At 47.9% G+C, this 26,565-nt stretch overlaps 4 protein-coding genes across 11 annotated transcripts; 2 read left to right on the forward strand and 2 right to left on the reverse strand.

Moving 5' to 3' along the window:
- The first annotated feature begins 14 nt into the window (after positions 1-14).
- Positions 15-15,211, forward strand: LOC6551536. Of its 4 annotated transcripts, none has more exons than XM_001978443.3 (7): positions 15-291; positions 4,567-4,798; positions 4,865-4,934; positions 5,009-11,702; positions 11,779-12,903; positions 12,972-13,630; positions 13,703-15,211. In XM_001978443.3, the coding sequence occupies exons 2-7, from the start codon at positions 4,608-4,610 to the stop codon at positions 14,879-14,881; spliced, it is 9,918 nt and encodes a 3,305-aa protein (XP_001978479.1). In that variant the 5' UTR covers positions 15-291; positions 4,567-4,607; the 3' UTR covers positions 14,882-15,211. The 4 variants fall into 4 exon arrangements, with proteins under 4 accessions (XP_001978479.1, XP_026837392.1, XP_026837393.1 ...); XM_026981591.1 differs by lacking the exon at positions 15-291 and adding an exon at positions 4,053-4,475 and having other exon boundaries at positions 4,532-4,798; XM_026981592.1 differs by lacking the exon at positions 15-291 and adding an exon at positions 4,053-4,475.
- Positions 15,209-17,148, reverse strand: LOC6551537. 2 transcript variants are annotated; one of them, XM_001978444.3, is made up of 4 exons: positions 16,914-17,148; positions 16,413-16,809; positions 15,623-16,358; positions 15,209-15,566 (listed from the first exon to the last, which is right to left on the reverse strand). In XM_001978444.3, exons 2-4 carry the CDS (start codon positions 16,801-16,803, stop codon positions 15,320-15,322), a joined length of 1,374 nt encoding a protein of 457 aa, XP_001978480.1. In that variant the 5' UTR covers positions 16,804-16,809; positions 16,914-17,148; the 3' UTR covers positions 15,209-15,319. The 2 variants fall into 2 exon arrangements, with proteins under 2 accessions (XP_001978480.1, XP_026837397.1); XM_026981596.1 differs by having other exon boundaries at positions 16,413-17,148.
- Positions 17,149-17,317: 169 nt separating this feature from the next.
- On the forward strand, positions 17,318-19,251 carry LOC6551686 (5-demethoxyubiquinone hydroxylase, mitochondrial). Its single transcript, XM_001978446.3, has 3 exons — positions 17,318-17,596; positions 18,440-18,939; positions 19,001-19,251. Exons 1-3 carry the CDS (start codon positions 17,401-17,403, stop codon positions 19,157-19,159), a joined length of 855 nt encoding a protein of 284 aa, XP_001978482.3. The 5' UTR covers positions 17,318-17,400; the 3' UTR covers positions 19,160-19,251.
- On the reverse strand, positions 17,834-25,951 carry LOC6551538 (protein shifted). 4 transcript variants are annotated; one of them, XM_015155129.2, is made up of 8 exons: positions 25,688-25,951; positions 20,715-21,068; positions 20,362-20,619; positions 20,134-20,277; positions 19,269-19,457; positions 18,214-18,309; positions 17,949-18,146; positions 17,834-17,888 (listed from the first exon to the last, which is right to left on the reverse strand). In XM_015155129.2, the coding sequence occupies exons 2-8, from the start codon at positions 21,055-21,057 to the stop codon at positions 17,848-17,850; spliced, it is 1,269 nt and encodes a 422-aa protein (XP_015010615.1). In that variant the 5' UTR covers positions 21,058-21,068; positions 25,688-25,951; the 3' UTR covers positions 17,834-17,847. The 4 variants fall into 4 exon arrangements, with proteins under 4 accessions (XP_015010615.1, XP_015010617.1, XP_026837398.1 ...); XM_015155131.2 differs by having other exon boundaries at positions 19,269-19,469; XM_026981597.1 differs by having other exon boundaries at positions 20,083-20,277.
- Between the last annotated feature and the right edge of the window lie 614 nt (positions 25,952-26,565).

Below are 26,565 nucleotides of genomic sequence, written 5' to 3' on the forward strand. Positions count from 1 at the left end.
GTAAGTTCCGATAGTCTCAACTGTTCGCGTACGGCGAATTCATCGCGGCGATTTGCAGACGGAGCCGTGTCAGTGTGCATGTATGTACGCGTATTTGGTGGCACTTGCTATTGTGTGCGTGCTCCTAATTTCGCCGGCAAATGCGCATTGTCGTCGGACACGGGCATAGTTCCGCCACTTCAGCGTCAACTTTGGAGGTGCTCGGATCGGCTTGTATTTCGACAACACATTCGCAGACAAGGCCAAATTGATGAGCATCGCACAAGACGCTACTGAGGAGAGTAACCTAACGTAAGTACAGTTGAATATTATTAATCAAGTGGTAGTTGTAAAAACGGGAAGTGTGCAGCAGAGAAAGAAAAAAAAAAAAAAACAAATTGTCGAGGCCAGCAAAAAAATTGTGCTCTTGTGTGCCTTTGTGTTCGTTCGAGTTGGCGTCGAATGTGTGTGAGCTTTTGCGACTGTGTTTGTGTGAGTGTGTCTGCATAAGTTTTCCGCAGAACTTATCGTGTGAAGAATCCTATCGCCTTTTATATAAACATACTTTCATACATCAATTCGATTACGTGCCGTAACGGTTTCGGGCGAGAGCGGGCAGGACTTTTATAATCAATAATGGCAATAATGGTATAAAAAGTTGGTTTAACTTATTGATAAATCGGTTGGATATATCGATAGGTTGTATTCTATAAATCTAGTTTTACCCGTTACTCAAAGAGAAAAAAGGGTTTACTTTCGTTATCTACTATGCATTAGGTGGACGGAAAAGATTCTGACCTAACATAGTATATATTATTTTAACCAGGATCACTAGAGCAGTCGATCTCGGCATGTCCGTTTGTTTGTCCGTATAAACATCGAGATATTGGGAATTATTCTACCTTAAAAGCAAAGATCATGAAAAGAGATTAATAATACCGCCCATGCGACTCTAGTTTCGATACCAAGCGAACTTCAGTGGCTCGTAGCTTATTTCGTGCAGTTGAAAAATTGAGGTTTAGGCCGGTATTGCTGCAAAACTAAAAAATATAACGGGCTTGATTACTTGGCGTAATCACTACATGGGGACAGTTCCAGACGAGCCAGGTCTTCATAATGGCTGCAGAGTGTTTGGGATCGTTGTCTTGGTAAAACCGAAAAAGATCGCGTATGCTTAGTTTTCCGGTGGCTTGCAACAGATTTTCTTTTTAAATTTGGAGGAACGTCGATAAAAACGAGATTGCCAACGCCAGAGGCTGCCATACAGGCCCAAACCACGACGTGAACCCCTCCATGCTTGACCGTTGGTTTTATGTGCTTCTTATCAAGGTGTGCTTTTTGGTCGCCGCCAAACATATTGTCTTCCATCTGTGCCAAAAATGTTTAATTTAGATTCGTCTGCAAAAATATCATCCCAGAACGAATTTGGAAACAATATGTGCTTCTTTGTAAATTTTAGCCGAACATCTATAAACTTATAAAAGGCTTCTTACGTGCTGCTCGACCTTTAAAATTGTGTTCATGAACACTCGGCGCACAGTATCTTCGATTCTGTTTTCCCTGACGAGCCTTTGGATTATGTATTGCACCGTGCTTGGGCTTAGGGACACCATTTCTGCAATATTCCGCAAACTTTTTCCATTTTTAAAATGGTTAAGAACAAGTTCCCGTTGCTCAATGATTGTTCAAGGTGCCATTTAGGTGAATTCCCGGAATCTTGATATTGGAGTGTGACCATGCGCAAAAACTTAGAATATATATATGTGTAGATATTGAAAATATTAAAATTACAAAAAAATATCCACATTTTTGTAGGTCTAAAAGGTTTATATTGAATATAAACGAGCTGCACAAAATAAGCTGCGGCGTAAAAACCTTAATTTTGTGTTCTTTTTAACTTTTTGTTTTCACAAAACCAGAAACAAGCTAAGCTGATAATTCTAACGAACGACCGAAATTTTTAATTCGTATATTGTATATTCGTATTGGTGGAAAAATTCCATCGATACTTGAGTGTTACCGATTTGCTGTTGCCTGAACTAGCCAAAGACTCCACTACTTCCCACTGTTTATTTTGACCCAGTGCTCTACCCACAAAAGGACAAGCCAAAATAAAATTACTGCTTTCGGTTAAATATTTTTTGAGGGTCAAGTATACTGGCTGAAATCAAAACACAAAAGTAAACATGAATATTTCATTACTCCAAAGAATTTAAACTAATGATGCTATTGCTACAGTGATAATTATCAAGGATGAGAATAACACGCTCATCTTAAGATTTGATTTAATGTGGGTTAAGTACTAGACCTTCCCATGCCCCAACAATATCTAAAAAAATCGATCATAGTGCATGCGTTTGCCATATTAAAAGATATATTGATATAGAGTTTTTAGCTACTACACCTTTTTGATTTTAATATCGAGTTTATCGAGTAATAACGAGTTTAAACTAATGATCGCGATTGGCTTATTCATTTCTCTTAAAAGTTTTAACCATTGCTCGAAAAGTCGGTCGAGCTCTTCCGCATAAAGCAAATCCATAAAAAATAAGTATGGTTTCCAATATAGCACTTACAGATAGGGGCTTTGACTGCACAATGCTTCATCTATTTGAAAATAGAGATATCTATTTTCTATATAACTTACTGACTATATACCCACTTGGCACTGACGTCATTGAACATGCCTTGCATGTTAAATAGATTTCATTTAAAGGATATTAAACATCCTCCCTGAGTTATTAAAAAAAATATATAAACAACTTGCTGCAAGTTTAATAGTATTTATTTTTAAAACGTTCTGTCATTATACAACATAATGTGATATAATCACATATATGTAAGATATTACTTATCTTACCCGGAAATATCGTAGTTTGTTGTGTAGTTTACGTATTATCAATTCTGTCATGCAAATAGACAAATTATAGTACGAACAGAAACTTTAGGCTCCTTTATTTTCCTTTTGTTCGCTCATTTGTAAATACTTCTTTGGCCGTCTTCTCATTTTGTGTGTATACCAGTTTCAAAATTCGTGTGTATGTATTTCGTATTCTCCGATCGATGAACCAGACCAGAAGTCTATTTCGTAGTTCTGTGAAGTGAAGCTTGCTAAAAACGTTTTTATACCCGTTACTCGTAGAGTATAAGAGTATACTAAATTCGTTGAAAAGTATGTAACAGGCAGATGAAAACGTTTCCGACCATTTAAGGTATATATATTCTTGATCAGGATCAATAGCCGAGTGAAACTGGGCATGTCCGTATGAACGCCTCGATCTCAGGAACTATAAAAGCTAGAAGGTTGAGATTAAGCATGCAGCACGCAGCGCAAGTTTGTTTCCAAGTGTTGCCACGCCCACAAACCGCCCAAGACTGTCACGCCCACACGTTTGAAAAGAATTGTGATATTTTTTCATTTTTCTAAATCTTCTAAATTTCTATTTCCCCCATTTCTACCGTTATTTCAGAAAATGTTGAAATTTCTCGTTCGCACTTCCACTAGCTAAGTAACAGGTATCTGATAGTCGTGGAACTCGACTATAGCATTCTCTCTCGTTTTTTGTTGGAAAAGTTCAAACTGCAAAGGTGCGTAAGGCAGGAAGCCAATAATAGTGCGTGTTAAGTTGATAAATGACCAACAATAATAGGGCTGGATGTTGAACGAAACCTCTGTTGATCATCTATTCTATCTATGTATGTGTATTCTTGATCAGCGCAAGCTGCCACGTCTATTTAGAATTTTTGACTTCCTTGGACTTTTAGGTTTGCCCAAGGGTCGCAAAATGTTTTAATGTGTGTGTCATTGTTTCGTAGAAAACTAGGTAGACTCATGCCGTTTAGATTTTTTTTTATCGTGCTCCCAGCTTGGTTTAGTAGGTGCGGGATTTGTGAAAGGCAATGTAAGTATATACATATAAGTATATATAATACATAAGTGCGTATATCTCATGTTGCTGTCTTATGTACATTGTCGATCGCCACGCCGTGGGATTGTTTCCTCGGCAAAAACAATGACGGCAAAAAAAAATCGACCGTCTAACTCACTAATACACTGACGTGCTTGGGCGCTGCCAAACGCACACAACTGCTACTTGCGGCGAATTCACTTCGACTGAGTGCGTGGTCGAATAGTGATGACACTATAGCAGTATCAATCGATAAACATGAAGGAATTTAGTTGCGGTAGATGACTTGATAACGGGTCGCAATTGCATTGCAACGTACTACGATACGAATACAATGACAACGATATTTTATTTTCCCCGAACGTTATCGATTGTTATTCAATCCACCCGGCTCGGTTTAAGCGCCACAGATGTTGTCATTGCTTTGGCGACGCCGTTGTGTGCTGCCTCCTTCAGAAACGTTAATTAGGTTTGAAGAATGAAAGCAAACCGCTCTGTTTATACATTGTATATATAAGATATATATAATTTGCAGTTTTGAGATATATTATTAATGGCACATTAGTAGTGTTTATTCGGTGAGAGTGAGTGAGTAATGTGAGCTGAAGTGTCGCAACTACAGAGATAGAAACCATGCCGTTTAGTTAACCGTGTAATAAATAGCCCCAAACACCCGCAGAGGAGTCGGATCCGGATCGAGCGAACAGTGCCTGCTGCAGAATGGATGAGAGCGAGGACGACGTGGTGGAGGTGGGCTACGATAACACGATGGAGAAGAAGGTTAGGGCCAAGCTGCTGGAGATCCGTAAGTTTGTGCCCTTTATTCAGCGTGTGCGAATGGAGTTCCAGAAGACTTTGTCCAAAGTTCAGAGCCAGCGTCTGTACGCACTGATTGGTCTGCTGGAGCGCGAGTAAGTCATGGAAAAAGGAACGACTACCATACTCAGTTATCCATCAAATGCATTACTTCGTTTCAGAAATGTATCGATGAACTCTCTTAACAAGATCGAGGGGATCATCGAAAAGCTAAAGACGCGATTTAAACCGGTAAGTCGAGTGTGGGTCACAGGTATGGCCACATCTTCATCTTCATGTTCTAATTCTTGATTTTCGTTCTGCAGAGCATCGAACTGGACACAGGCGAGATCATTGATATCACTGACAACACTGAGTATGATTCCAGCGCGTCGACTTCATCCGGGTCAATTACACAGCCACCAGCCCAAGGAGCGAAGTCCTTAGATAAGGGCGGCCTCTTGAACGGCTCACCTCGTCCCTCAGCGGCTTTCACAAAGCTAAAGGACTTGCAACCGGCTAGGAGCTTAAATGGCTCACCTAACCCCGCATCTGCTGCTGCCAAGGCCAAGCCAGCGATACCAAAGCAACAGGAACTGGATCGCGGGACAAAAGCATCTTGCTCCATATACACAATAGAGACTTCTCCCATGTCTGCCACTTCAAAGGCTTCCTGGTCTTTGAACACTCCAAAGACTCTCAACGCCAAGCCATCAGACACGGTGCAGCGTACCTCCCTTCAAGCTGTAGTTCCGGATACCAAGGCAATATCCATTCCAGAACCAACATCATCCGCGGCGTTTAAGAAACTTCAACAGCATTCCTCCCCTCCTGGCAGTCGCGGGGTTCTGGCTGCCATGCAGAAGGCTTTGATGGAAGAGAAGAAGCAGCGGGCTAGCGCGCAAAAAGCTGTCAATGATGCTAACGCTGCAACACAGCCAGAGGTGAACTTCTCGCGGCGATCTTATACAACATCGCCACAGTTCACCCGCCGATCCCCAGCAAAGCCGGCGAAAGCGGATAGCCCGGATTGTGGGCGCCGGAGCACATCGCTTGTGCACCCTGCTCCTCTGCGGGAGGTCCCCCCAATTCAATCCAAAGAAGACGTACCCACATCGTTGTCGGTACAGGATTTACGAGTTTCGGCCAGTGCCAGCACACCAAGATCCGCAAATATGCTCGAGGAAGCCCGCAAGAAGCTAGCAGCCTTGGGAGATGGATTAGGAACCGGCCTAAGTATGCCTCCACTGGCCTCTAACATAAACGATCCACGCGGCAGAAAAGCCGCAAACCTGCCCAAAACGAACATCAATAATGACAGCGACATAAGCTTCGCAGTGCTGGCCCCACCGCCTATGCGGACACCCTCGCCTGTTCCGCCGCCACCGAGCATGAAGTCCAGTACGTGGGCACCATATTCAAATGCTCCTCTGGAGAACGGCTTTATAGTCCAGCGTGCTTCGCAGCGCAACTCAGAATCTCCGGGAGATTCTCGAGCCTTTTTGGATGCTTTGGCGCAGGACCCTGGCCTTGAACACAGGTCATTCTATGGCATTGATTCCCGCGAACCACGTGACCCTCGCATCTGGAATCGCAATCCCTCCCAGCAGCAACAGCAACTGACGCCGCCGACACATGTTCCGTCTTATTCCAGTGACCCACGTCGTGCTACAAGCATCTACAGCGGTTACGAAGAGTCAGCCAATAGAGGACAATCTAATAGCAATAATAATAGTAATCTGAATGTTAACGCCAATGGAAATTCAGGCAAGTCCAACTGGAGTGGCAATCAAAATGGAAACGGTCCAAACCCGAGGCCCTTTCCAAACAATCAAAATGGGAATGAATATGCTGGTGGGTTTAATGGGTCGCACAGTTTCAGAGGCAGATACCGTGGAGGTCACAACAACCGGGGCTTTGGCAACCCGGGTTCCCGCTTTGAGCGACCCAAAGAAGTGGCTCGTACATATGGGGAGCACCGCAAAGCTAAGGCCCGCGCTGAGGCGGAGGCCAAGGCTAAGGCTGCGACGGAGCTACGTCAATTGGAAGCAGAAGTTATGCGGCAAATGGAAGCCGAAGGAAAACGAAGACAGCTTGCCGCCGAAAAGAAGCAGAAGCCGGACGAGACCGAGGCGGAGAAGTCGACGACGCCGGTGACGAATTTACCGGAATTGGACACCTCCTACCGCAACGTTACTCTCGGTCCGTTAAGCAAGAAGCTAGACTTTCGAATACCGAAGAAAACCCTCCCAGCGGCAGCGACAATAACCTCAACAAGCCCAGTCAATGGAAGTGGGGACAATCTCGGTTGCTCCTCAAATTCCCCCGCAAGCAAAAGCTGTGATGCCAAACAGGACAAAGATACTAATAAGAATAAGGCTAAGCATTTAGATAAGAAGGATAAGGATAAAGAAAAGGTAGATAAGGGCAAAGAAAAGTCAGAGAACACTCTGGATAAGTCTGAGAAGCATCACAAATCGCAGGATAAGAAGGCCAACAACAAGGAGCAGAACAAGTCCGACAAAAAGGAGAAGAAGAGACTGAATAGGGAGCATGAAAAGAAAACGATGGTTGAGAAACCCCGCGAGTTTGTGGAATCGAATAGCGTGGACAGTGAGGAAAGCTCGGAAAATACAGACAATGTGGAAAATGAACCGCCCCTTAGCGAGACTAACTCGTCTCCAGATCCAGAGCTAGCTCCAAGCACTCCGGACAGCCAACAGGCTCAGGAGGAGTTGGACATCCTTGCCAAGATTCGTAAAGCGTCTGGAACTGGAACAAAGACTTCCATTTCGCCTTCTGCCAAAGCTGCTCCAAAGCGATGGTTAGATGATGAGGAAGAGGACACGTTGCGAAACCCGACTAAAAAGCACTGCGAAACGTGGGAGGCAAAGCCTGCCAATGGGAAATCGGAAGATGATATCGAAAAAAGGAAAGCCACCAAGAAAGTAACTAAAGAGGGCGACGTGAAGAAACAGGGTACTGAGGAGTATGAGGGTACTGAGGAGCCTCCAAAGATCTCCAAGATAAAAATTGTCCTTGGTCCCAATGCCCATACACTGGTGGTGCATCCTGATGATGGCATAAAGAAAAGAAAACTAGAGATCTTCGACAACAAGACATTTGATGATGACCACGATGATGAGGAAGTTCCCGGGCTCCCACCTCAATTCCTGCAACGTATTATGCTGCGGCGCAACTCCTTGGCTCCTACATATAGTAAGCCGCTGGTGGACAAGGATAAGATTTCCTCCAGTTTTACGTACGAGGACTTACCGGACCAGAAACGCGGCTCTCAGAGCTCCCGAAACCTGGCCAATATGTTTGAGAAAACTAGTGACAACTGCAGCGTATCCACGCATAATATTATTACCGGCAAACGTCGCACTCGTGGATGTGAGGCCTCCTTTAACGAGACCCAATTGAGTCGAAGCATCTTTGGCTTGGGCCAGATAAACAGGTCGCGGGCAAAAGCCAGCGGGGGCAAAGCTACCAGGGCAAAAACTCCTGCCCCTGCAAAAGATTCTATGCGTGCTAACGTCAATTCCGTAGCTCCTATTCCTCCTCCTAATCGCAAGCGGAAAAGGCAAGCCATTCACAAGGAATCACCGGATGCGCAGGTGGAGCCTAAAAAGGCTCGCTTGGAGGCCGAGGAGATAAAGAAGGTCAGTGACACACCTGATGAGCGGCCGGCAGAGAACAACGTGGAAGTCACCCAAATGAAAGAGGATGAAAAGCCCTCAGAGCCACTGGCCGTTTCCGAAACTGTACCGACACCTAAGCCTCTCACGAAGCCGCGAAAGAAGCGCAACGAGCTGGACAAGCTTAACGATGACATTGCGCAGATGTACTACGGGGAGGAAGTGCTAAGGGCCACCGGACGCAGGGCTTGTACCCGGCGTTCGCGCACTCCCTCGCAGGTACGATCCAGCAGCCAGCATTCCCGGACATCATCTGTATCGCGAGCCGATAGCATCTCCACCGTATCGGATGTCAGTTCCGTATTCATCAGAAACACGGCGCGAAGGGGCAAATCCTTCAGATCATCCGAAAGCGGCATCAATCGTGCCACGTTTAAGGCAACCATCGATGCAAAAAAAACAAAGTTATGCCGTGTGAGGATCCAGCGATGTGCTGCATTGATGGAGATGCTTAGGAACCAGGAAATGGAGGAGCAGAAGAGGAAGAAGGAAGAGCGGGAGCAAGCAAAGAAGTTAGGCAAAAAAGCGAAAAGTAAGAAAAGTAAGAAAAGTGATATTCCCAACATAAATCCCGAATGGCACTCCGATTCGATGGCGACCATCAAGTGTGTCGTCTGCTCGAAGTGGGTTCGCAGGAGCCCCCACTGTCATTACATGATGTGCCATAAGGAGCACTATGCCGCCCGATTGCCACCCGATGTGCTCGAAGACCTGCGGGCTGGTCGCGGAAATCGGCCGGACTACTGGATTTCACAACGCGGCGTCTACACATTGCACTTCACTTGCCCGTTCTGCCAGAAGCCACTGCTCCTCTGCCATAAAGGCCTGGTCGATCACTTGTCCGCCCACATGGGCGAGTCGCGTCACCACTGCTCCAAGTGCAATATGCCACAGAACCGCCTCAGTAGGCTGCTGACCCACACCGCGTCCTGTGGGCCGGGTGCGAAGCCTCTGCATAGGAACAACGGCTGCCTGCCGATGAGTGTTCACGTATGCCACATTTGCCAGTTTTTGCAGTACAACAAGGAAAATATGGACCGGCACCTTATGGTTCAGCATGGTCTAACGGAGGAGGAACTGCAGAGTATCGAGCGTGAGAAGTTGGTGCTCTGCAACACAACGGACGTCCCATCTGCGGAATCGAAAATGGGCGGCAGCGCCTCTGTGCAAGGAATTCAGGACAACAGAGTGGAGCCATGCGCAAGTGCAGCACCTTCGAGAGCCCAACGCGCATCCAAGCCAATTAAAAAGAGCAAACAGAAAAAGAAGGTCAACATGCGCTTCAAAAAAATGGTCAAAAAGTCCGTACGTCTTGTGAAGCGCGAAAGAGAAGAGCAGGATGAACAGGAAGCAGAAGTGCCAGTGCAGGAGGACGAAGGGTCGGTGATCAAAATGGAGGATGATGTGAGAGTGCCAGCTCTACCGCCACCTCCGCCAGAAAGGGAACCTGTGTTGGTGGTCAATGAGTGCCTAATGAACTCTGAAATGGACCCGAACTCGGAAGAAGTCTTGGAACAGTCCGTTCAAAATAGGAGCATAATGGTGGACGAAAAGCCAGTGGGGCTGCTCACTGGGTGCACAGAACTGGCGGAGCCTACTGTATCAGATCCCGAGCCTGCCGTTCCGTCTGCACAAGAAGAAGATGGCGATGTTGATGTGGAGACAGTTGAGGCTTCTACTCAGCCGCACACTGCGCAGACGACGATTTCTGTGGTTGAGGAAGTCAGTCTAGCCGAGTTGGATGGGGATATCCTTGATGGGATTGGCAGTGACGGATCCGACGATGAGGTGGAGGATGATTTAGAGCAAGAGGATACAAATAACGAAAACATCGACGGGGCTAGTAATGACACTTATGCGGAAGATGATGCGCTTACCGACGAGTGGGTGGATCTAGAAACGGCCAAACGCAATTCCAAGGCCACCAAGAGCATTTTCCGCGTATTCAATCGCTTCCGCTTGCGCCTTAACAAAGGACCCAAATCCAGCAAAGCTGTGCCCTCGAATGCGAGTCAATGCAGCGATGGCAGCGACGACGACGTCCCTGATCCCAGCGAGCTTATGCCAACAATGCAACCATTGGAGCCGGAACCGGGGGATTCTGCATCTACGACATCTACAGGTGCTAAGTCGTTATCCAAACGGGTGGAGAATGTGGCCTTTCGAAAGTCCTCTTCAGATGAGGATAAAAATCGACAGGCATCCTATTACTGCGTGCAGCCGGGCTGCACTTTCCTCTTTTCAGATGAGCTGGAAGGCCTCGAGAATCATTTTGCCTTAGAGCACCCTCTTGTTCGATGGAGCGGCAAATGTAGCATCTGCCATCAGACACTCACGGCAACGGGAACGAATCTCAAAATCTCCGAAGAGTTGCGTCACATGAGGGACGTGCACATGAGGGACACACCGCCTCCTCAGCCATCTGCGGCGGAAGTGCCAGCAGTTATTGATATACAGTCTGAATCTCAACCAGAATCAGAACCTGATCCCGTCCCTGTGCTTCCCAAGCTGCGCGTTCGACGCTTCACTGGCGACCGCCTTGTTGTGGATCCACAAGCGGAGAAGAGTCAAACGGCAGAAATGGTGTCAGTGGATGATGATAATCAGCGAAATGGAATGCTGAGGGACTTGCTGGCGGCGGACCCACGGCCACCCAATCAACAGTTGGACTTCAACGCGGCCGGATTGGGCGAGTTCCTTTGCGCCAAGCCCGATACACCGTCAACGGAAACGGCCGAGCAGCAGCCCATAATAGTTGGCTATCCAAGTGGCTTGGGCTTGAAAATCAGCCAGGTTTTCAGCAGAACTCAGATTTCGGCGGACGCTGTACTATCACCAGTTGTCAACGATCCTCTGCCTGAGGAGTCGTCTGCTCCTGCCGCAGTTGAAGATAATCGTAACCGATTTAGGTGCATGGCCAACAACTGCAACTTCACCGCTCACAAGGTCATGTTCGTGCGGGAGCACATGAAGTTTCACAGCTTCAGTTTCAGCAGCACCGGTCACCTCAGCTGCGCGTACTGCTCCCATGTGGCAGTCGATGTGGAAGATTACTTGCGCCACGGAGTGATAATTCACGACCTAGCACCGCGCTCCGATCTGGAGAGTTCCACTGGACCACCATCTGTTAGCCAGAAAATCCGGGATATGCTCAACCGGCGAGATAGTGCGTCCAGCGGACGTGTTTCAAGTACCAGCACTGCCACCACCAGCACTGCCCAATTGGCCGTAAACAGCAATGGGTCAGCGGCGGGGACCACTACTCCTGCCTCCTTGTCTGATGTGATTTTGGGTCTGTTCAAGCCCACAGGATATACTGGTGAGTCAACTGGACTATTGCCAGTGTGTTTCAAATTTTCTAACCTGCATCTGTATTCCTTGTCTCCCTCCACCAGATGATAAACTGTACGCCTGTCCCCAAAGAGGCTGCATCGTGAGGCTGACAGATCAACAGTTTGTGAACCATCTGCGCTACCACATCCGCAGCACCCATCAGGGAAGCGAGCTGGTGAGATGCAAGTTCTGCCCACAGACGATGCATCCGCCGGCACTCCGTACGCATCTGCAAGAGTACCACGCCCGGCACAGCATCTTCTGCGGCATTTGTTTGGCTACGTCGGTCAACAAGCGCATAATGGTGTATCACATGCGCACGGTGCACCACAAGGCCTACGGCCGGGCTAACCGGCTGTTGCATTTCGTCCCGCTACCCGTGAAGCCCGACGCTGGCGAGTGCTTCGTGGCCGTCGTAGAACAGCCCTTTGGCAAACTCCAGATGCAGAATTTCCAGCGCAAGCTGTTCGAGGAAATGGACCGCCGTTGTTCGGGCACCAAGACGGACTTCCGCAGCACCGAGGTGCATCTCCTGCCACCACAGTCAATATACCAGCAACCAATGCGCTGTGCGGAGTGCCCCTTCTCCAGCACGTTTAGGACTAACATGCAGGTGCACCTCCACGAGCACAAGGAGAAAACCATGCTGGAGGCCTATAAAACGGAGAACTTGATAGCAGCTCCAGGAACACCCACCTCGGTACTAATTGCTCCGGCAGAAGCAGTGGTGGCAACACAGAGGCCAGTCATAGATTTTGATGAACCATCTGAAACAGCGCCGCCTCAACCAGAACCAGTAGTTCCTGGGATCCACAAGCATGTCAAGCCGCCGTTAAGCTATGTGCCCTCAGATGTACGCTACCGCTGTGGTTTCCTCCGATGTGGTCTGCTGTGTTCCTCGGAATCGACGATGCGCCAACACATGATGGCTAACCACAAATACTCGCAGGTGGTAAGCTGTCCGCACTGCAAGAACTCCCAGGGTCAGGTTAACGTAGATAAGTACGTGGACCATCTTTCAATGCATAAGCGGTACATCTTTCAATGCGGGACTTGCTCACGTCATAATAGCAGGCGTGTCATCGAGCGGCACATCCAGGAACGCCACAGTAACAAAAATGTGGACTTGGTCGTTCACCGCCACAGTGACACCAACAAGACGACCGACGCCCGCTGGCTGAAGGCGCGTAAGTGTAGAATTTCAACAACCATCATCCGAATAGCCTTCTCACGTGTTTGTGCCCCCACTCTTTAGCTAAACTGGCGCGCCAAGCGTTAATGGAGTACACGTGTAACCTGTGCCTCCAGTACTTTCCTACGACCGTGCAGATCATGGCTCATGCCGCGTCCGTTCACGAACGGAACTACCAGTACCACTGCCCGTACTGTGCCTTTGGTGGAAACTGCGCCACCGTGCTCATTGAACACATTCTTCGTGAGCATCCGGAAAGGGACGTGCAGCCTGTGCAAATCTATCAGCGCATCGTGTGTAAGAATAAGCAGACATTGGGCTTCTACTGCACCATATGTCACGAGACGGCCAGCAGCTACCAGAAGATCGCTGCACACTGCGATGAGAAGCACAAGTCGCGCAACCAGGTGCAATGCCCCCACTGCGACTTCGGACATACGTTGGAGCGCCAGGTGGCCTTACACATACATGAGAAGCATCCTGATAAAATCGGACTGGCATTTGTCCAGTTCAAACGCGTTCTTAACGAAATCCCGGACAACATCAGTTGGGAGATGGGTCGCCCCATCGAAATTGAGCCTGAGAAGGAGAAGGAGCAGAACAATGAGCAGAGACGGGATTCGGGAGGAAGGCAATTGCAGGAGCCACTGGTTGTAACGGAAGTGGTGGACCTGCTGGATTCAGACGACGAGACGGACGAGCCCGGCGAAAATGAAGAACCGGTAAGTGGTTAGTGCAGGGCCAAATTTATGAGTCCTTTTCCAATTATGTACTTTATTATTATTCCGCAACAGAAAATCATGGAGTTCGCCTGCACGCACTGCGGCGAGACAAACACCAATTTGCCGGAGCTACGCACCCAGCACTGGACCCGCCATCATCCGGACCAGCCCTTCTATTTCCGCGTGCAGCCACTGCTCCTCTGCTGCGAGTGCAAGAGCTTTAAAGGTAACGCAAAGGCACTGCGCGAGCATCTACTTAGGGGGCATTCCATCCGGAACATAGTGGCTGCGGACATTCGGCGACCGTCGGAGTGCGCTTACTGTGACTACTGCTACACCAACTGGCAGGACCTTGCGCAGCACATCAGCCAAAAGGGTCACCTGCCCAATGACCTGAAGCACGTAACAAATGCTGAAATAAATGCCCTGATGCTGCTCAGTGCCAGTGGAGTCGTAAACGAATACTACCAGTGCGGATTGTGCAGTGTTGTGATGCCCACGAAGGCGACTATTGGACAGCATGGTCAAGTAGAGCACAACAAGCCCGGCGAGCGTTTCTGCTTCCGGCAGCTATTGTCGCCAGTGATCTACCACTGTTCCTACTGCATGTTCACCTCGACCGATGAGCTGACCACGCTGCGCCATATGGTGGACCACTACAGCCGCTTTCTGGTTTGCCATTTCTGCACACGCTCCCAGCCAGGTGGCTTTGATGAGTACATCCAGCACTGCTATACTTACCACCGGGACGATGTGAAATGCTTCCGGGAAGTGCACACGTTTGACGACCTCAAGAAGTTCCTTATGCAGGTGCATTATCAATTCCAAAACGGGTTGATTATCACAAAAAGCAGCCTCCGCTATACACGTTACAATACCGACAACATGATGCGTAAGCTGGACGATGAGCTAATGGCCAAGGCCCAGCGGCCACCAATTCCCCGTCTGCATATCAGACTGAAGTCGACTGGCGTCCAGATGCAGAGCCATCCGGAGGCTCGAGTGCAGGAACCTATGTTGGTGCGGATCGCAACGCGACGGAAAACGCTTAATCCTGGCGAACTTCTTCGCCTATCCCGTCAGGATAATGATGTGCAGCCCCAGTCGTTGGCCACAGTGGTCAAAAATGACGCGCCCTCCACTTCGTCCGTGACGGCTAGTTTTGCTACGGCAGGGACTCTGATCAGCCTGCTGAAGCGCCGCAACAGTCTCGTTGTCCGGCCGGCAACCAGCAACTTGGATCAACACTAACACCACACCATTATTATTATTTTTATTATTCCTATTATGTCATCTATTGATCCCCATCATGCATATTTCGTACTAGTTTCAAACTAAGCATTGGAAACATTTTTTTTACACTTAATTAAGAGATGATGTTTACTACATTTGTAAGAGGATACAAATAAGGTCATTTGAGACTAACTGATATTGGCTTCAATTAGTGAAACTATTGTGTTAATTGAACAAACCCTCAATTCAACTGGGGTCCCCTTCAATAAGTCGTATAACGTAGCAGGGAGTAAATACGGACATTGAATAAATCTGATGCCAACGCCTTCTCAAAGTAAACAGAGATTGTAATTGTAGCGGTCGGTTTATTTAATATGATATGTAGAAAAGAAAGCTCTGCAAATTCTATATGAAATCCGAGATATTGTTAACGACCGATAAGCATGCGGGTGGTATCTATATCTCGTCCATGTAGCCATGCTCGTATGCATGACGGACAGTCTTGAAGATCTCCTCGTTGGCCACGTCGCCGCCAATGTCCAGCGACAGCTGATAGCATGCCTGGCCGTGCATATCCGTTTCAAGGAGACGCGACAGTTCAGCGCAGTCCGGTTCGCTGCCCAGCAGCCTGGGCATAAAGTGCATGCAGACCATCACACCGTAGAAGGCATATCGCTTGAAATGGGCCTCAAAGCGTTCGTAACTGTGGATAGCATGGACATGAGAATCATGGAAGTTCAAGGAAATTATGTCACCCACCTGTAATCAGCTAGGAGCTCTTCAGCACGTTCGTCACTCAACTCATCCCGGTTGCGATGCAGCACTAGTTCCAGCATTTCGCTCATGTACTTGTGATATTTCTTTAGGAGATCCGCGAAGAACTCCGCCCTGCCCTCTGATGGCGTGTTCATGTACATAAAGAAGCTCAGGTCAATGGCCGTGGTGCTGAAGCGCAGCTTTTGGAAATCAATAGTCTTAATGGAATCCACTTGGCCATCGTCGCCATAGTGGAACAACACATTGCTACGATTGTAGTCTCCATGCAGGAATGTGGCAAAGTGACTATCCGGCTGATCGTCCGCATAGGACGCGGTGCGAATCCTCTCCAGCAGATGCGTGGGATTTGTAAAATACTTCTTGCGCAGACGCTCGATGGCGGCGGCCAAGCCAGCATCTGAGTCCTTTATAAGCTGCTCCCTCTGCCGATCGTAAAATTCGTAGAACCGATCGAAGGCCACACGATAGACCACATCGAAGCCGGATTTTCCTGTGCTGGACACAAAGGGCATGGCCACCACGCCTGAACGCAGGCGGGCATAAACCTGCGGCTGCAGTAATCGTATGGCATATCCTAGGGCATGAAAGGGCCCAATCAGTCCGACCATTGCCTCCAGTTGATCTCGGCGGAGAGTCAAACGCGGGCTACGGCCCAGCTCGTAGCCTTCGCTCTTGAGATGCTTCACAGCCAGAACGGATTCGCGACCAGTCCCAAGGCCTGAAATATAGTCAAAGATAAGCAGGGCGTGAGGTATGTTTCAGATCTACACACTATTGACCCTTCCGAACTTGGCAAAGTAGCAGCGCGGCACCCAATTGGACACCATCTCGTTGGACAGATGACTCGTCCGCAGCAGGTGCTCATAGGCAGGAAGAATTTCGGCGTAGGCGAACACCTCGTTGGCGAACTGGATGTACGAATTGCTCTGCTCGCGGAATTCCTCCGAGCCCTTCATAAACTTGACCACAACGACCTCAGTCCGCTTCCGTTCGGAGGCCACGAGATCCAACTGCACCGTGTACAGGGCGGACATGAATCCGTCCAGCCCGGTGGAGCACTCAATTCTGTGGCCCTCCAGCGTCACCCCGGATCCGAAATACTTAAAGATTTCGTACACCAGGCTGCGCTCGATGTAGTCCAACTGCTGCTGCTGCGTCGACATTGTGCCCTGCCAAATGGAGAGTTGCAATTGCAGTTGATTGTCGCTTTCACGGCAGTGCGTTGGCCTGCCCCCAATTCCCGATATACATATGCCTGTATGTATGTACGTACAGGCTTCCTGTTCACCAACCAGTTACTGCGATAACTGCGATCTCTGCGAGACTGTTTGGTGGACACTTGTGGAGCGAGTCTTATATAGTGGCGCTACCAGTGACGAGTCTCGCACTTGAATCCACCCCGCCCCAATCTCCTAGCGGGGAGGAAATCCGGAGGATCGTGGTGAAGTTCATCGAGATATGTATATATACATTGAATACGCATTAAAGGCTTTAGGTTGCATCTCAGATCAGATCACATATGTATGTTTGTATGTAGCATTGTTTGTGAGTTGCGGCACAGCTGATTGCGTGACTATCGGCTAACGTCGGCTGACCGGCCAGGGCTGCAAAGGCAAACGGAATGTGTAAGTAACATCGTACAGTGGTATTTATTTAATCGAAACGCCTAAATAGGAAACGCTGTATAATTAAAATAAAATACCGAAATTAACGAGTTACAAATAAGTAACTGGCAAAGCGCCAGCTTGAGTCAATGGTCGATGGCGCAACTCACGACCTTGTTGCGATACCGGCGGCAGGCACGTGGGGATTGCCCATCCCTGGATTGGATTGCGCAAAAAAAAATAAACAGAACGCAATTTGTTTTTGTGCTCGGCGAATTGATTGCAGTTTACTTAATTATTTATTTATTAAATATAATACACCCAGTGAAGGAAAGCTGCAAATTACCGATGAGTAAGTACACTGGACTTGGTGGCTCGCAACTGACCTTCAAAATCTTGGCTAGATCACGACCCATCAACTCTTCGATTTTGGTTTTATTTAAAAATGTTATGTTAAATTACAAAAAAAATGTATCACAATTAGAATTATTTTCGTTTCTTTCTTTTGCTTTTGTCGCTGTTGTTCTTGTCGTGCTTTTTTTTTTTTAGTAGAAAAGTGAAAAGTTGAATGGATATGACATTGGATCGTGTGCGCCGAAAGCCCTAGAACTTGGAGTCATTGTTTCGGTGGATATGTCGCTTGCCTGAAAACGATCCGATTAGCGAATTTACATATACATTCCCAGGATCAACGTTGCACTTACGACCGTTGCAGTGGCGCCCATAGAATCCCGGATGGCACTTGCAGTGCTTGTGGGAGACGCAGGTGCCGTTGCGACACTTGCAGATGGAGCGCTGCTTGCGCCCGATCTCGCAGTGATCGCCTCGTAGTCCGTTGGGACAGCGGCACAGGTTGTTCCCGATGCACCGGCCGTCGTTCTTGCAGGGGATCACGCACTTGGCTGTGAAGAAAATGGGCGAAAACGTTCAGAGGATCGCCTCGACGAGAGCAGGACCTTTGCTACTCACAGTACTCGCAATGTAGGCCGTAGTAACCCTTGGAGCACTGGCACTTGTCCTTCTGTATGCACTTGCCGCCATTCAAGCACTTGTCTTTGCAAATACCTGTTGATAGCAGTGGGATTCCATTAGTTGCGCTCCAAGCACATTCAATTCTTATATAATGCCTAGTTATCTTGCCCTGAGTTTGATTAAGCAATCAACGCTTATCGTACCACCCTCCTCTCCTTCGCAGATGGAATGCTGAGAAGAGTCCTTAGCCGGCCCGAGCCACGCCTGCTCTCCATGCGCTGCCTTAGCTCAGGAGCTGGCGAAGGATCAGCGGAAGACACCACCAAAGGAGGCAGCCCAGAAGCCACCCCGCTGCGTTCACGACCAAATGCGCTCACAGATGAGATTATACGCGTTGATCATGCCGGCGAATTGGGAGCAGATCGCATATACGCCGGGCAAATGGCCATTCTAGGCAACGGGCCGCTGGGCAAGACGATCGGACACATGTGGGAGCAGGAGAAGGAGCATCGTAGACAGTTCGAGCAGCTCATCCAGCAGCACCGCGTGCGTCCAACGATCATGACGCCGATTTGGAACGTGGCCGGATTTGTGCTGGGCGCCGGAACCGCCCTCATGGGTGAAAAGGCAGCCATGGCCTGCACGGTGGCAGTGGAGACGGTGATCGTAGAGCACTACAACGACCAGCTGCGGCAGATAATGGAGGCACCGAACCCGGATAAGGTAAGTACTCTTTGAGACCTCCAAAGAACGGACTAACTAACAATGTTTTATGATTTCGCAGGAGCTGTTGGCCACCATCACCAAGTTCCGCGACGAGGAGCAGGAGCACCACGACACGGGCATTGATCACGGGGCCGAGCAAGCGCCCTTTTACCAGGCCATGACCGAGGTAATCAAGTTTGGCTGCAAGACGGCTATTGCCATCTCGAAGAAGATCTAGGCTGGAACAGTTGGGCCCCCTGTACATACGAAAACCAAATTATCTGTTTCGCTACCGTGTTAAGCATTAAAGATAGAGCTAAATGTCCAGAACAGAAGCGTCTACTTACCACCCTCGCACTGCGTGCCTTGGTAGCCCTCCGGACAGGTGCAGACGGACGGAGCAGTGCAGTTACCGCCGTTGAGGCACTGCGGAAAACAGAAGGCCGTCTCGCAGTATTGGCCCGTGTAGCCCACGTTGCACTTGCAGATGTGGTGATCGTTGCAGTAGCCGTTCTTGCCGCACTTCAAGCTGCATTCTGGATCGGGAGCTTAAGTTTTTTTAGTTTAGTTCAATCGTTCGCAGGACACGAGGCATTAACACTCATTTAACACTCAGTCACATTTGACTCACACTAAACGGAGCACATCGGAAGCACAAAGAGGGGCAGGTTGGAGTGGACAGTGGATACATAGATCGACAGATAGATACACAAGCGGTTGGCGTGGGAGGAGAGGGAAGATCGAATCGAATTTTTTGGGGCTATCAATCAGTAATTTACTGTCAAGAACAAATTTGAAGAATTTTCGAACTCAAGATCCGATCCATTTAATTATTATTGAATATATCATATCATATAAAGCAAATAATATGTGACTATAGTTTTAGATAGTGTCATTAGGAAGTGTCTTTTGCCAGGTGCTCTTTGATAGCCCGAGTAATTTTGTGCTGTGGAAAAATTGAAGAGCTGGGTGCGAGGGAATCGTGAAAAGCGACTACATGGGCGCAATGGAATGGAATCGGGTGGGCGGGGATGGCATGCTGGGATGGCACATGGATGGCTGATGGATGGCTGATGGGAGGAGTGTGCACAACATGTATATGCTAAATTACAATTACTATTGACTAGATAAAAGCATTGCTTGATATTTCATATACACTACCTTGCAAAGTTGTTAGTGAAGTAGGGTTGGAAGCGTCTATATCATACACACCTCTGTGGGCGCATTCCTTTTTGAAGTTGAGGCGAATGGGTGTGCCCGAGAGCGGCTTGTTGTTGCGCGTCTGGATCTTGAGGCCGACGTTGAAGGACGCGGTGCCGGAGCTGTTGCCGGTGCAGGGCAGGAATATGCTAAAATCTGGCTTGGGATGAGGCTAGTTGCCGGACTCTGATTATCTCCGCTGGTGCCGGTGCCGCTGCCGCAGCAGCCAGCTATACTTACTCTTCTGCTCCTGCGGAATGCGTCCGCTCTTGCGAATGGACAGCGTCGGTGCCTTTAGAATGCTTTCGTCCATGGTCTGCAGGCGATCAAAGTCATAGAAGTACTTGCGGCGCCCCGACTTCCATGTGAAGTTAACGTAGTTCACCTCCGAGGGGATTACCAGGAAGTTGTACAGCGTGGTGTCCCTCAGGTCGTTGGTCACCCGGCTATTGTGAATAGCGTACAGGCGTTCCGAGTAGCCCTGTGGGAAGTAGAGCGCTGTGGAGGTGGAGGAATGGATCAATGACCAGGTACGTCTACAATCCACTGACTTCATTTAAGGAGATTTGGATGGTTTCTCAAGGATCACCAACCTGTAAGCATTTTGAGCTGCTGCTCATTGATCCACAACGAGATGCCGCTCTCCTCGTTGCGATTGTGCCGGCTGCCACCGCCTCCTCCTTTCTTTCGTTGGCCCCGACGTGGCTGGTGGCCATGGCTAACGAAGCTGGCGTCCTGGTCCGCAAAGTTGTCCAGGAGATCGCTGGAGTTGACGTGGCCTTCCTCTGAGCTGGACGAGTCCGCTCTTTTGTTATTGTTATTGTTATTCCGATTCTGGTTCTGGCGACACTCGATCTGGCCGAGGCAGAGGAGCGTGTGCACGATCAGCACCAGATATAACCACTTGACCAGGCAGCCGGTGCCCTGATGTGTCATAGTTTCCCCAGCTGCCAAAGCAAACCGAAACAGAGATTGAAATTAAAAATAAACGTTGCTTGTGCATTATGGCCTGGCCTGACCACCCCCACCCTCACCCCCACTCACACCCAATCCCCTCCAGATATCGGATATCTGATTGCTTATTGCCGATCACTGATTGCCAGTCGCACACCCATGCAGTTTGTTTATCTTTTGCCATATTTGCAGACCGGCGATCTATTTGCGAATCGGTTACGCTGCTCTAGTCGCTGGAGGGGATTGGGGATAGCCTGTGTGCTGACACTTTAGATTTCCAGGAAAAGTTCTAATACATATGTGTGTATATGTGCGAGTATGTCATTAAATCAAATCAAAAACAAAAATCAAACTTTTCAGTCAGAGATCAATCAAACATAACCGAGGAGCGAAGTTGCCAACCAGAAATGGAAGTGTCCCCAATCCGGTGCATCCCCTGCCCTCGGCAAAAACGAACTCCCCAGCTCCTTCAGCTTGGCCAGATTGAAGCGCTAAAGAGCAGCCTCTCGTCTCGAAGCGATGCAGAAGTGGAGGAAGAGCAGGTACAAAGTCGTTAGCACTTGGCCCGGTGTGAAGTTACCCGAGTCAACGAGGGCCATCTCCAGCTCCAGACAGCCAGCCAGCCTTGTTACACGGCAGACCGGACAGCCAGAAGCCAGACGTTGAACACGGCCAACAAGTGAACGGACAAAAGTGATGCAGTGATGCCTCTTTGGCCCTTTTTTTGCCACTGTCGACAAGAGTAGATTTGAAATACGAAATCTTATTCAAACTCAGCACTCAGTATCTCTTCTGATTCACAGTAGTTTGGACGATTGCATGAACTTCACTAAAGAATTCGCGTTTCTCAAAGCCTGGCTTCAAAGTGGCTATATTTTAGAGCAGATTGACGGAGCTGTGGACCAGGTCCCAGTCTCGAACTTATCACATTAAGGTTTCAATTTTGTTGCCGCTAAAAGAGCGCTGGAGGCTCGCAGCACTGCTGACTGGACAGGCGATCGATCGAGCGTTGTCTGTCCACGTCCAGCCCATCACGTATGAATGGGTTGCTTCAAGATCAGGGGACAGGGCAAGCGACGATGATGGGCAAGAAAACAAGTTAAGTTGTCTTAATAAGATCAAACATGGCGATTATGAGGAATTACTTGGAGATAATGACATCGGCCAGCGACTCAAAGGCACTGACTCTCGAAGATTCAGCGCTGAAACCAGGCAGCAACCGAAATCCAGCTCCAGCTCCAGCTCCAGCTCCAGCTCCAACTCCAACTCATCTGCACAGCGGCCTGGGAAATGAATGCGTTAAGTGAACTAATTGCTGCATGAATACACTCGTAGATGCATGTACGAATATCCGATTCGTAATTGAATCAGTGGTTAGGAAATCGTAGGCGGAAGCACTGCATGGGATGACATATTACAACGCAATATGAATATAGAACACACACGGGAACGACATATGGCAGAGCGACAGAGATTGGAATTAAGACCGGGATCGGGATCGCGATCGTGTGGGGATCTCGGGATCGGGACCGGGCCAGACCTCGATTTCCTATAAATACGGCGTTCACGCTTTGTTTTGAAATTATTTTTATTTCGTGCTAATTAATGGTCGGCCGATAAGGAAGCACACGATGGCGATAGTCGGCTCCGGCGCATAGATAATCCCATGGTCAATCTAACTTCGAACTGGAATTTCCAGCTAAGGCGCATTCGCAGGGCGAGGAAAGCTTAGTCAGCGTGCAATTAAATGGCTAAACCTGACCGCTTGTCACTTATGGCAGATCCCCTTTTTCACTACCCACTAAGCAGCTTGCACACTTGCTAAATTAATATTGTCAGGCAATTCGGGGACTGAAGAATTCGCGTTTCTACTGCACCATCGAGTATGATGTGTGGGATCACGTGCAGCCAGGGGGAAGAGGTGAGCAGTTCAGCAGGTGAGCGGAGCGTTGTTATCAAACTCCTTATCAGGCCGATGGCATGAAGATGCGGCCAGGCATTGTTAGTGCTGTCGTCAACGATATAATTGCTTCAGCTGGAGAAGAAGGGACAGATTAACATTTTAGCGTGAAAGAGGAGAGCGGAGGAGGAGGAGGAGCAGCAGTAGCAATCAAAGTAGGAACAGCAGCAACAACAATTTGTTAGCTCTTTACGATTATTGCCTTTCTCACACCTTATTACCAAGAATATAAAGAAGCAGCATCCACAGGGGCAACAACAAATACTCGACGATGAGACGTGAAAATAAAAAAAGAACCCAAACACACACACAAGGTACAACAAAAGGCCACAACGAGAACAAGAAGCTGCCCCTTGGAGTGGACTCGACTGGACTGGAGTGGAGAGGAGAGGAGCGGAGAGGAGCGCAGCGGACTGGACTGAAGTGGAGTGGAGTGGAGTGGGATGGAACTGGGACTGGAAAAGGAAAAGGAAGTGGGGGCGGGGGCGGAGGAGAGGCACTGGAAATCGCACACTCACAGCCATTAATGGTGTACTGCAGGTGCAAGCGAGAGGCATGCAGTTCATAAACAATCCCAACGTAAAAAATGACATACACTGAGAAAAGAATCCGGGGAGATTTCAAATTACCGCTTCGCTCGAAACCGCGCAACCCATTGTAAATCGTATTTTCCATGCGAGGATTATTTTTCTTATCCCTAGAGATGCAGATTTAATATGCAGTTAATATGATGACAATTGCTTATAAAAGCAATTGTTCGTGCCGAACGAATCGTACATTTCTCCATGTGTATAGAATGAGAGTACAAGCAATTTGTTGACCAAAAAAAGACAAAGTCATCGGCTAAAAGGATTTCAAATGAAAGAACAAGCCAAATGAGCAAGGATGAGCGAGGGGATCGCTTGTCTTGGGAGGAGGAGAGTTACTTTCCCGGCTGCCGATTTAAATGATGTCCAGTGGCTCAGCAGCAACAACAACAACAGCACCAAGTGGCACTTGCAGCTCTGTTTGCTTAATGAAACAACAGCGACACACTCACACTCACACACATACTCGCACACAAAGTAACACCAAGAGACTGTGTGAAACACCAACAAAAACACCTTGGGCAAATAATGCAGACAGGACGGCCACAGTCGACTTGGTAAATACTCATTGTTTTTTTTTCGAAATTGGCCAATTGGTATCATTACCGTAAATTTTACATGATACATAAAAGTACATTTAAGAACAACGTATCTGCAAGATATAAAGCTATCTATAAGATATAAACGTATGTATAAGATATACAAGTATCTATAAGATATAACAGTATCTATAAGATATTAAAGTATCTATAAGATATAAAAGTATCTATAAGATATAAAAGTATCTGTATGGATTTGAATGCATCAGCTCAAAGTTATTATGCTGCAATTTATTTCCAAGATTATTCTGCTCCCCGTGTAGGTCATAACTGTGCCACCTGACACCTGACCTAGAGGGTGCTGGCCTATTCGTGCCTCTCTAGACAAGCACAGCCCATTAATCCTGACTGCTACTCCCACTGATGATAACGATCACCAATTGAGTGGCAAAGGAGAGTGGGAGGGGGAGTAGAAGGAGGGGAGCCAGACAACAGGCGGATAACAACGCCTGTCTCCAAGTGGACTCAAGTGCCGCACGAGGTGGAGGTGGAGGTGGAGGTGGATGAGGAGAAGGAGGAGGAGTTGAGGAGTTAGTGTTGGAGTGGAAGTTCGAGTTGGAGGACGAGGACGAGGAGCAGGAGAAGGGCAGCGCAACGAGACACGCAGGCTGCCGGACGACCGGCAGCATAAGCAGCAAAGTCAGAAGCAGAAGCTACTTCAGAGCCACAGAATTTCGATTCCGATGAGGCGATCGTGTGTCTATATGCATGCTGGAGAGTCAGGCAAGGCGCAGTCGCAGCCGCAGCCGCTCAGCCACCATTCCATTCCACTCTACTCCACTCCACTCCACTCCATTACCAGTTCGCAGATCGCCGCAGCCAGCATACAGCTCACAGCTCCAAGGAGCTGGCAATCAAATGGCCAACGTTGGACAATGACTTTCACGCCTTTCGAGCGCGCCAAAACGAACGAATGTCAAGTACAGCCGACCAGCAGGCACCCCAGATACCCTACCCTAGTAGCTTTGGTAGTCTGATCTTAGTTTTTTGAGAAAGCTAGTGGAAATGTATTCAATTCAGATTAGTTTATAGATTTCTTTTCGCTGGGGAAGTTCAAATCAAAAAATGTCATTCGAAAAAGTTATTTTTGATAATTTAGCTATCTGTCTTGCCGTACTCAGCATTACAGTATTTTTTATCTGTGTACTTCTCACAAAAAGGCTCCCCGTTTTCAATTTCCGTTGCGTTCGATCAGCACTTAAGCCTTCAATCTGGACATCAACTCTCGATCTTTCGATCAAGGAGACTGAAAGCCCGGGGAGATATTCGTTTACTTTGGACACACCATCGCCCCATTGATGTGGGAACAAATATGCAAGTGCTTTCGCACTTTGGCGGTTGGGTTAGTTCTTATCATTGTGCTAGTGCGAGATTAACTCTGCATGTCTGACAATATTTTCACAACAATCACATAAACCTAGGATCACAGGTTAGTTATCAATTTCAAATTTGCACACTTTACGTACTCGTTGGCTGTCGCCGGGCTTTATCAAAAAAAAGGAAACAGTCGGTTCGTTGCAAAATATATGAAGGGGGCAAACAAATAAAGCTTAGTTTCGGAGCCCTTATTTCCCGATTTACATGAGCCTTCTTCAACTTTACACGTATTTCGTTGGCCGAAAGCTTTTTGGGCTCAGACAAACGCGAAAAGAGTTGGTTTTTCACACTTCAAAATCCCGCTAAGTTTCGAGGCGCGACCGTCGCACTGCAGCTCCTCAGCTCATCTGAACGATCCAACGAAAACCGGCGAACATTTAGATCGAATCGCAGTGATGCCCGCTTCTCAGTCGGATCAGTGCTAAAAACAAGGAATGAACAAGACGCTTAAATGCAAAATTTCTCTTAATTCAAATCGGACCTGTAATATAAATGAGTATCATAAAATTTTACCAACACGGAACTGTACAGCAAAATACGATTATTTCAATTCCTTAGAACATTTTTGATAAAAAGTACGTGCTTTCTTACGCATTCGTTGTGCTCCACAAGCCAGTGGACCACAGTTTAGTAACACAAAAATGCTTCTGAGTATGGATATTTGGTAAGGACTATACCTCTAACACAGAGAAAACTAGCCAAATTGGCATCACTACTACCGTTGCCTCTCTCGAACCTTCAAACAATAAATCTTAAGCACATTTTACGCTCTCTCAAACCGCTTCAAGCCGCAACCTCGCTCTTAAAAGCATTTAGTAAATTAAATGTAATAACTATTTCTTCGAGTTAAAGGCCGATATTTGGCAATTTTTATTTGGTGGTTTATTGGAAAAAATATTCCGGGTTTTTCGGCAGCAGTAAAAATATTTGTGTAAAACCAGAATGTCATACATATCTCGTTAAATTC

Source organism: Drosophila erecta, unplaced genomic scaffold (genome assembly GCF_003286155.1).
Source record: "Drosophila erecta strain 14021-0224.00,06,07 unplaced genomic scaffold, DereRS2 tig00000126-arrow-pilon, whole genome shotgun sequence".
NCBI classification, from domain to species: Eukaryota; Metazoa; Arthropoda; class Insecta; order Diptera; family Drosophilidae; genus Drosophila; species Drosophila erecta.